The sequence below is a fragment of the Copadichromis virginalis genome, linkage group LG9 (assembly GCF_057382275.1).
Source record: "Copadichromis virginalis isolate Kocher_CV1m ecotype Utaka linkage group LG9, C_Virginalis_male_GT1.1, whole genome shotgun sequence".
NCBI lineage: Eukaryota > Metazoa > Chordata > Actinopteri > Cichliformes > Cichlidae > Copadichromis > Copadichromis virginalis.
Window position 1 is genome coordinate 27,784,421 of NC_140626.1, and position 10,831 is coordinate 27,795,251.

Consider the following 10,831-nt stretch of genomic DNA (forward strand, 5'->3'; position numbering starts at 1 on the left):
ATATTTCATTTTTATTTCTTTGATTTTCAGCCCCTCATTCATCGATTAAGTCATTCCCGTATAGCTTTCCTCACTGTAGTGACGCAGGTGTTTGTTAAATCTGATCTACCAAAATACGGAGCAGCCCACAAAAGATGTGAATTTGTGCATATTTTTACGTCAGCGTCCTGCAGAAACACTCAAACTGAATTTATGGTTTAGACCATAATGTGTTTCCATTCATGGCCAAATGAATTAAAAATGACACAAGATATTAAAATAGAAAAAAAAGTCTGACTCCTGAAACAGATGGCGTGGACTACATTTGGATTTTTTTTCTTACTCTCTCTCTCTCTCTCTCTCTCTCTCTCTCTCTCTCTCTCACATTTGCCCTTGGTTGCTGTAATGCTAATGGAGTCTCTCAGGTTCCTGTTGGTCTATCCTGCTGCTTTTCATGGCCAGCAATGTACTATACCTGTAACACTTGCCATCTGTAATTGAAGGTTTAGTGGCATTTCAGCTTACCTGATACTCCCCTTTTAATAATCCTTCATATTTGAATAGAAACATAACAAGTCATTCTGGGGGGACAAAAGGGCAATGTGTGCAATCCTCCAGTGGAGCATGAAGTGCTTAAACATTAAAAAACCTCCACTCCATACGTCTGTTCTTAACTTTTATTGAAACCTGATACAACAACACAGGAGAGGAGATTTCTGCAAAAATATAACCCCAATCTTCATAAGGATTCTGTGATTAAATAGGTTACAACAAAATGGCAAAGAAGAATATTAATATAGGATCTTTTTGTGATGAAAAAAAACAACAACATGCAGGAATATATTAGAAATTAAAAACTATATATAAAAGTATCCATGTAAATGTAGACCAGCTGATAAATGTAAGCTAGCTTACAGTTAGAACAAGAAGAACAGAACAGAGGTTTTTCTACTGGGAATGTTGTCCATGTCAGCGATCGGTTTCTCCACACGTTTTGGGGTTACATCTGGACACATTTCTACTGAGCGCAGGCCCTTGTTAGGTTTTGCAAGAATGACAAGAAACTTTTTTCTTTGTGTGTTCTCCAGTTCTTGTCCTTTATGTGCTCCATTCGGCTCTGTCGCTCTGTCCATCGGTCTGAGGATCCCCCTGGAGAGCACAGGGACACGTCGTTTAAACACAGCACGCCAGAGTTTTATTTTTAAAGCAGCGTGCAGGATAATAAACACTGTAAATGACTCACGAGGACAGAGAAAGCTCCAGAGCGACCCGATTTCCCCCTCTTGGCTGGATCGAGCTTCACTTGTCTCCTCACTCTGGTCAACTGAAAAAGCGATCCCAGACAAATCGGTGTTACAGTGCGTTTTACAATTTGTCATTTCTGCATCTTCATGCATATATTATAACTTCACACTCAAAAAACTGAAACGCCGCCGTCTGAATGATTGCCCGATATGAAAAAAAAAAAGCAATTTCGGACAGATTATACAGGTGAGCACACCAATCTGAGTCAATAAAACCATATAAGGTGGCCTTATGACTGCTTGCACATCCGGCCTCAGCTGTTTCTCTGCACAGAGGTTGCCATGGAGACTCACCTGTACGGGGGTGGTTTTCTCGTTGATGATGAGAGAGAAGGAGCCAGGGCGGAGTTTGTTACGCTTAGTCTTTTTCTTGCTTGCAGCTGTAACCAAGTGTCGCCGGGACCTATCAGCCTAAGAAACCCCGGACACAGGGATTAGTACATACATGCACACATCCATTTCTTCTGCTGTGACCATCTCACAGCTGTCACCTCTTCAGTGAAGCACTGGTCTAACACAAATGCTTTCATTTTTACTTTTACTGAGTTGGTAAGAAATGTGGTTTCTTTTCTTCTTTTTCCCCCAGCATATACATATGATCCACTATGACTAAAGCTTCTCTGGACCATGCGGCAGCTGCCACCGCCACTAAGAACCAGTCACCACCTTCCCCGCATTAGGCTTTTTCTCCCTCTGACTCCCTTGTGAGTAACAAGAATGATTTACCTGGATGAGAGTTTTAGGGAAGCCTTTGACAGAGACGGCCCCGGGCAGGCTGGAGTGACTCAGGTGGGTGTGATCTCTCCGCTCCAACTGTCTCTTACGTCTGAAGAAAACCTACAACGATGAGACAGTCACAACCACAACCACAGAGGGAAACAACTCCTGTTACTCTGTGTGATAACGTGCGTCAAGTCTTGTGTGCAGTGGATAGTTTGTGAGCCTGGCCCTTTCTCCTTATCCTGCTCCTGGTCACATCCAGCCTCTGTTCTTTGAGAAGGCTTAAAGTCAAGCAGCAACATTGAAAGGAGGAAACTGCAACATTATTATTGTTACTGGTCCAACCACTTCCTGCATCAATCTGCTGAAAATAAAGTCTGCCATTAAGCTTCTCAAATTCCAAATAAATGGATTGGCACTTTGAGAAACAACAGGTTTCTGTTTGCCATTTGGGACTTTGGGGAATAAACGGCACAGGCTCGTGGAGTCATCGCCCTGCAGCACAGTCTGCAGCACAGTTACAAATTTACCACAAAGTTACACAAGTGTGGAAATAACTAGATCATTTCCAGCATACTACTTCCTCCTCTTTTTCCATTTCGCTGAACACAAAGATGACTATGTTAGCTGCAAAATATTTGTCTCGCAATCATTCGCGATGCCATTTAAAGTACTTACAGTGATTGCTGTTGACCTACATTTTGTTGATTGCCTCTGTTTTCAGCATTGTGGGATGGAATATTTTACAATTGGCTGTGGCACAACAGCTGTACACTTCAGAGCTGAAGGTTAATTGCAATATGCATACATTATTGTTTGTTTCTATATCTGAAGCTGCAGGGATGCACATGCTGCAATGCTCTTGTGAGCTCGCAGGTTCACTGCCTGATGTCTCTGTGACAGTTACATCATATTACCATTTCTATCAGTAACCCAATCATCTAGTCGTGCAGTTTGCATTGATTAACACAGTTATGTGTTGCCTTCTAAAATAAGATCTGCAACTTGTGGACTGACAGTAATATCCATATCTGTCCAAACTCGTGTTTCAATTCAGTTCTATTTTATTTATACGGTGCCAATTCATAACTGCAGTTGCCTCAAGGTGGTTTATATTGTAAGGTAAAAACCCTACAATATTAGAAAGAAAACCCTACTATCATGAGCAAGCAGTTGGTGACAGTGGGAAGGAAAAACTCCCTTTTAACAGGAAGATAAATGTAGTAAGGCTTTTGACGTAGTTTAATAGATGGACATGAAAGATTACTGTTAAAATAAAGTTCTCAATCTTTTTAGTTATAAAATCCTATCACTTTATACATTATTCTATTAGATTTTGTGCAAGATTTTGTCTTATGATTTCTTATAATAATAATAATAATAATAATGATAATAATAATGGATACTTTATTGATCCCCATGGGGAAATTACTTGTTTTTCTCTGCATTTGACCCATTCACTCAGTGAAGCAGTGGGCAGCCCACTAAGCAGGCGCCCGGGGAGCAGTGTGTAGGGACGGTACCTTGCTCAGGGGTACCTCAGGGTAGCCGTTAAGTGGATTCGAACCGCCGACCTTCCGATCATGGGGCGACCACTTTACCTACTGAGCTATCCCTGCCCAAATGCCAAAAATGTCCTTTGTAAGGTGTTTTATTCTTGCCTGTATGTGCCAAACTTAGCATGTTCAAAAATACCACTTTTCCCTAGAATGGGTCAGTCACACAAAAACATAGTGACTAATTCTGGCGTAGAGACATGAAAAATGAGCCTGTCACAGCCACCCCTTTCCACACCATTTAATTCCCCTCTATAAGTCTTGGTCTTCTCTTTCTCAGTTTCTTATACCACTATGTGTTTTTCATTATCTTGTTTCAGCAGTGGACTTCCTGTGACCATAAAGCAGTTTCCCTGTGTTTAGACCTCCTCCGAGAAGGTTTCCTTCAAAAGCAAACTAAAGAATTCGATATAAGATGTGAAAGTAAAGAGGAAGTGGCACATACCAGTCCTTCAGGTAAGGGCAGCCCCCTCTGCTGCGTCTGATCATCTGACTGGGGACAAAAAAGAAAGTCAACACTCATGCTTTATTTTTCATTTTCCAGTACAGTTCAGTTACTGTGGCTTCTGGGAAAAGTTGTTCTCTCCACTGATGACAATGACTGCGTGATTATTTGTGAATGAGATTGGATTTTCAGTCACTTTCACAGTGTGTAAATACTCTCCTATCCCAGAAGAACCAGGCCACACTGCCCCATCTAACAATACATCATAATTTATGTTATAACTCATCAAAACAAGTCATTTTTCAGCACTCCAATCACCAAACAAGACAGCACGTCTGAGCAGAATAAAGCTGCAGCTGTTATCTGTTGGCTCTTGATGACCTCATAAAGTAAAGTGCTATGTTTTTTAAGTGTGTATGTTTAGGATATTCATCAGACCCTGCCACAATCCATCCAGTTTTCTGCTGCTGCGCACATTATGAGCTGACGAGTCCCATAAATTACACATTTAGTGTATACCACTCCATTACAAACACAAGTGCCTTTTGGTGAGAAAAGGGAAACGCAAGTAAACTAAACCAAATGCAGCAAATATATCCTGAAAAGGATGCTGTTGCTGGTATTAGTTAGCTCCCACCACATATGAAGCCTGTAATTGCGTGTGCTGTAATTACATTACAAATAATTGCTGCAGAAGAGCACATATGTGGCGCAAACTAAATCACACGGAACAGAATTCCCCACTCAGACTCTTTCATGTGTGGGTGAGAATCCCTCTCTCTCCTCCTGATGTCAAATGCATTGTCCAGATGAGGGTGATTACTTTGGACAGAACATGAGGACTGTCCCCAGCAAAACGCTAACCACGAAGTTAAAGTTTAACAGGCAGCAGCCACATGAAAAGCCAAAAAAAGGGGAGCTGAAGAATTTTGTTCCACAGAAGGGTATATTTTTGGTGGAGTGTCATTATGGCTGTAAAAACCATTACAATGAGAGTTTGTTTCTGTAAGAAGAAAAAAAAATTATATGTCTCCACAGGTCAGGGTCAGACTGTACACGTCTCCATCCATTCGAAACACATTTGGCCACTATAATCGCCACAGCAGCCTTTTTTTTTCTAAAGGAGCCAGACTGGACATACTTACATTCCAGCAAACTTACTGGTTTCCTTTGGCCAAACTATTATATAAACACTAATCATGCTGTGTCTGAGCAGAAACAAATGAAACAAGTATGGAACTTGTACTTAAAGTGCAAACTTTTAAAAACATTTATTCCATTTATGAGATCATCCAAAGCTTCTTCATATTTAATAAGAGAAAATGCTGGTGAACAGTAACAAATGTGCTACACATATTTTAAAAGCTTTCAGTGAGTGGAGATATGGGTTATTTCTACAAAAGAGACTACAAACAGCTACTTTGTATTATTAGTTTGTACTTTAACTCAAATTTATAGTAAAAATTGGAATCAAATCTACCTCAACGCAACATTAGAGACGTATCACCAACTTTTAAAGCACGCTTACTTTACACGAGCCTAATAATTTTAGTTCTTTTCAGTTTCATTTGCGTTAAAAGTTGGTTATTATGTCGCTTAACAGCAAGCAAACAGCATTTAATGGGCTCAAACAGGCTGTACTTACCCCGGTCGTGTCACGGCAGCAGAGATGATGACTGATACATAATGAATGCCCTTGTCTTCTGCTAACTATCACATCCATTAGAAGTGCGTCTCTTACCTGTCCGTCTGCGGTCTGTCCGCTGACACACAGCTCTCCCCGGCTTGCTCCTGAGCAGTCGAAGGCGTGTGACAGCAGGCTCGCCTGCAGGCACAGCACGCACAGCCAGACAGTAAACCCCATGATCCAGGCAGGAACTAGACTGTCCTCAGCTCCTGTCAGCTCCCTGCTTTATACTCTCGGCTCTGCTAATGGGGAACAGATGCAGGGGAACAGGAGGCTATGCCAGCTTCACACAGACAAACAGCCCACCACAAGCCTTTGCTGTGCGCCAACCAGTGGCCTGTGGTCCTGCAGAAACATGTCAGACATCTTGAGGGGCCTTGGTTTGAAAAAAGAAAGAAAAAGAAAAAAAGAAAGAAAGAAAACCCCCACCCTGCCCAGCTACCCCGACCCAAGTGGGAGTATGAAGGCCATTTTCCACTTAAAGCTGCAGTGTAAAAGCTTCCAAAGTGTGTGTGTTAAAAAACACCAACGCAGAGAGGAAACTTGTGTTGTCAGACTTCTGTACATAACTCATAAAAAAGTGGTAGTTTGAAGAAATCCTGCATCATGAAGCAAATTTGTCTCCCGGCTCTGTAGACATCTCTCTCTCGTTGCGCTTTCGGGACATATATGTCCTGTGACTGTTTATAAAGTTCCTTAACGGATCCAAACACTTCAGTGAGCCGTTAAGGAATTACAGTAATTACTCTTCAGCAGACTTTTCAGTGAAATATGCAGGAGCCACAGACACCGTTAATTCATCTTTCAGCCTCCAGACTAGTGTTGACTAAACACTGGCAAACCAGATTTAATCACAACTGTCTGATGTGGATAAAAAAAAAACATGATACCTTTTTTTTTCCTGGTTTTGGGAGGAGTTCTTATTTTTTTGAGTGTTTGAGACAGAGACAGGAACTTGTTTTTAATTTAAAAGTATGTTTTAAATGAACTGGCAATCATTTTTAAGGGTTTGGCAGTTCTCTGCAGGAATTTATTTGCCGGTAAAACGCTGGAAGACATAAAGACTGCATCTCATGATGGGAACAAGCTGTACACGAGTGGATACAGTCTGTCAAGGTGTGTAACAGGATGGGAAAAAGAAACGAGAGGGGGCGAGAGAATGAATCTACTTTAAATTCGTCAAGCCTTGGGCGCTCGCTCACAGAGGAAATGCCTCCCAGTAGGACATGCACTGCTGGGAAAATTATGGAAATCAAATAAATTTTATTCCCAGTCCGAGTCAAGCCCACATGCCACTCATACTACTTTGCGTATCAGGGAAAGATTTAGCTTTTCACTCAGACAACTTGAAAAAGATTGTGAGAGCATTTCTGAGTGAGCCACGGTTTAAGTGGCGAGAATGAAACATGGTTATTTATTTTCATCCCCCAGCTCTGAATTCCAGCTCCCTTTCCTATATTTCCTGAGATACGCTGCCTAAGACATGTTGTTGCGAACCTTTTCCCAGGAGGTTCAGCGAGACCACTGGCTAGACAGCTGCGAGCTAATGATGTGAATCGATGAAGGCGATGTTTAGTCAGGAAGAAAAGGGGAAGAGATGGGTAGAAAAGTAACCGGCGCTGCTTCGACAGTCAATCCTCACAAGTCTGCTGGCGGACAAACATGCCAGTCATGTTGCTCGACAAGCTGGGTAATTAATTCTGCTGTCATTCCTAATGGGAATCAGACTTTGTGCTTTAATTTAAAACAGCAGGTGATTTTGTGTATGAAAACATGTTGAGAAAATTACAAGTCTACACGATCTTTTACTCATTCTGCGCTTTCAGCTTTAAAGTAACTATTTTTAAAGCATCTCAGAAAGTTAAGTATGTAAAACTGCTATGCAGAACCACTTCTATTTCTCCCCCCTCCCTGCTCCCCTACAGGGAGTGTCATTCATCGGTATCTCTGCTTTCAGCTGCTGTCACTGTGTCTGGTGATGATGCTCTATGGGGAGCAGCCTTTGACCTTGTAGGAAAAAAAAACCACTCATTTTGTACACAAAGTGTCCCCGTGTCTTTAACCATGGATTTGACGACAGGTAATTTGTGATATAAATACTTGCAGAAATGTGTTTTCGTGCGAGTGACGGTAGGAAACCAAACTGACTGGCAGCAGCATGACAGATGAGTGAAAACAGAAAATGTGACTTAGGTAACAACATCTGGATTAAGAGAAGTGACTCATAAGGTAATGGATGCTTTGCAAGGTCGACTCTTACAGCTTTATTTGTGAAAAGTGCTATAAAACATTTTCCTTTAAATCCATCCAAGTGACTTTATTGTCCAGGTTTTGATATTCAGAAAATTGGCCTTTATAGTTTTGTTATGGTGTTCAGCACTGCATTGTAATGATGTCAACAGCAGCAGGACTTGGCTGTGAACTGTTATTAGAATGAGTGTTCCTTCTGCTGAAATGCAAAGATTATTGACATAATGGGGCTAACGGTAAACCAAGTTAAAGTTATTTTACTGTAATGAGGGATTTTGTACTATGACAGCTATAAGATTTCTTTATATAGTATTTCTGGGATGTATATTTCCTTGCTTTGTTCCCCAAAACAAAGTTAACTTTGTAAAGGAAAGGCAGAGGAGGGATAGTGGATAGAGGAAGAGGACAGAAAAGATTCATGGATGTAGTGAGGATTGGTGTGACACAGGAGGATGCTGGAGACAGGGTCAGATGGAGGAAGGTCATTCGCTGAGGTGACCCCTAAAGGGAAAGTCTGGAGGAAGAAGATGTTTCTAAGATTTACATGAATTTGCACCTATTTCAGGAGGCAGTTAGCTGAGCAGAGCATAAAGAGTGCCCACCTTGCTTATAAAGCTCAGCATTTAACATGATAAATGTGGTCTGTATAATCTGTATAAAAACAGTATTTAAAAGCAAGACGTGGTTTTAGGGGTCACGGGGTTATGTGGCAAACTTTCTTAGCCATTGGCAGGGACTGCCTGAGTTTGTTGCCTTTGAAGGAGGTATTTCCTCCTGTTTTCAGTATTTATTCTAAGCTAAGCTAACCCTTTGTGGGCTTCAGCTAAATATTTTGCATCCGTGCAAGAAAATGAATGTGTAAGTGTTTTCCCCCAGTGTTTCAGGTCTCACTGAAACAGGAAAACCAAAGCTAACTCTCCATATGGGGAGACTGGAGCATATCCCAGCTGACAGTGGGTGGGATTACACCCTGGGCAGGTCGCCAGGCCGTCACAGGGCTAACACAAAAACAAACACCCGCTCACATCCACACTTACAGTCAATTTAGAATCAACAGTTAGCCCACCATGCAGGGGCTCAGGAGACTGGAGCACCTGGTGAAAACCCACACACACGCCACACAGAAACAACCCAGACCTCCTCATGCTTTCTGCACCGCCATGAAGTGCATACAAGGTCTTCATGTTTCTGCCAGAGCTAAAGGAAAATCAGCAGGTAACAGCTTTTTAAAACCAAATATGAGTAAAATAACAGAGATTTCTGTCACATAAGGTACCACTGACTTGACTTGGTGTGTTGTCTTGTCAACTTCCAAACGCCCATTCTGAACTAGCAAATGCTTTCAGATGATATGAAGCTCTAACACAATAATAAATTAGCCTCTTTCTTCACCAGGATGAAGCTTGTTTGTTTCATGCTGCCATTTAGCCTCCATTTAGGCATGCACCAGAAAGCAGCGTGTCTCTGCTGCTTTGTGCAGATACGTCGCTCATGAAGAGATCTCCCACGTGTAGCACGCTAATGAATGGACTCCGTGTGTGTATAATTAGTGCAGGGCCGTGTAACTATAACCTCTGCTGAGAAATGAGAGACTGCAACTCATATTCCATCCATCACCTCTCTGTACAAGCGAACAACCTTAAGGTCTGTTTGCGAATCAATACTCCTCTACAGCACATTGTCGTCTTTTTTTTTTTCCCCCACTCTCTGTGTGCTGCTGCTTTGGTAACAGCTATGTGAAAGGTGTGAGGGAGAGAATAGCAGTGAGGCTTTCAGTGCTATCATGTGGAAAGTGCAGAGGAAGCCAAAGATGAGGCTCAGGAAAAACAACACAGCTGTGCTGCAATTTGTGTGTTTGTCATTGAACAAAGACTGATTACAGTCTGGATTTTCCTTTTATCCCAACTCTTTGAGTTAATCTTAAATGCACTATCATTAGTTAGCAAGAGTTTTTGCCCTTAGTCTCACACCTGTACCATCTCTGTGTGGTTCTGTTCACAGGAACAGAAAATATTAATTGTGTAGATAGTCTGTTAAATGGTATGTCATCGGGGCTGTGGAAACATGACGTCCCAAATGTTTTAACACATATACATACATGTATTGTGTGGCTTTAAAATTGTAGAAAAGTATTTGATATTAGCCCATAAAATCAGGAAAATATCCCATTTGCATTTTGAAACAGAATACAAATAAAAGGATGCTGAAAAGCACTTTCTGATTATTTTAAAGGGGATTCTTTTAAGTTTTAGTATAAGCAAGTAAATGTGTGCACTGACATTTTCAGGATAAGCACCCTCCCACTTTCTTTTTCTTCCCTGACAGGCAGGCTGAAGGAGAAATTTACTCTTTTAGCTATGGATGCCACATTATAATTAGTTGTCATTTTCAAAAAGTCAGAAAATATAAGACATGATTTTTTAAGAGTTTTAAGAGGAAGGATTTCATAACCTTTGTGAAACAGGAGGGAGATGCTTTTTAAATCCACAGAAGTCATATTTTTGATTCATGACACAGCTCATGCCAACCTCTAAGTGTGTGACACACACGAGAGGGCCTCTTTTGCTTGTTTTCAATAACTGAAAAAATAAGATCCACCTTAGGATCTGACTTTTTCATTCAAACTTTCTGGACTAATAAAAACAACTGACACAGATGATTCAAATAAATTAAAAACAAAAAACAAAACAAAAAACTCCACATTGAATAAAATAATAGGCTTGTTTTCAGCCTACATGGCTTTTAGTGAAATATTTAAGACAGCAATGCCTGAAAAATAATTTTCATGAAGGGCAAATTAACTGTCACAGTTTTCCTGAGATTTACTTTTTGATTTCTTGTATTTACAGTGATCCGAGTCTCTGGGTTTACATTCTGTTTAACAATTATT

General features: G+C 41.0%; 1 protein-coding gene across 1 annotated transcript; it reads right to left on the bottom strand.

Annotated features, from left to right (window-relative positions):
• Nucleotides 1–642: 642 nt before the first annotated feature.
• LOC146702070 (uncharacterized) lies at nt 643–6,073 on the bottom strand. The gene is made up of 6 exons (XM_085468571.1): nt 5,746–6,073; nt 4,005–4,052; nt 2,010–2,120; nt 1,578–1,694; nt 1,223–1,303; nt 643–1,128 (listed from the first exon to the last, which is right to left on the bottom strand). Exons 1-6 carry the CDS (start codon nt 5,866–5,868, stop codon nt 1,078–1,080), a joined length of 531 nt encoding a protein of 176 aa, XP_085324697.1. The 5' UTR covers nt 5,869–6,073; the 3' UTR covers nt 643–1,077.
• Between the last annotated feature and the right edge of the window lie 4,758 nt (nt 6,074–10,831).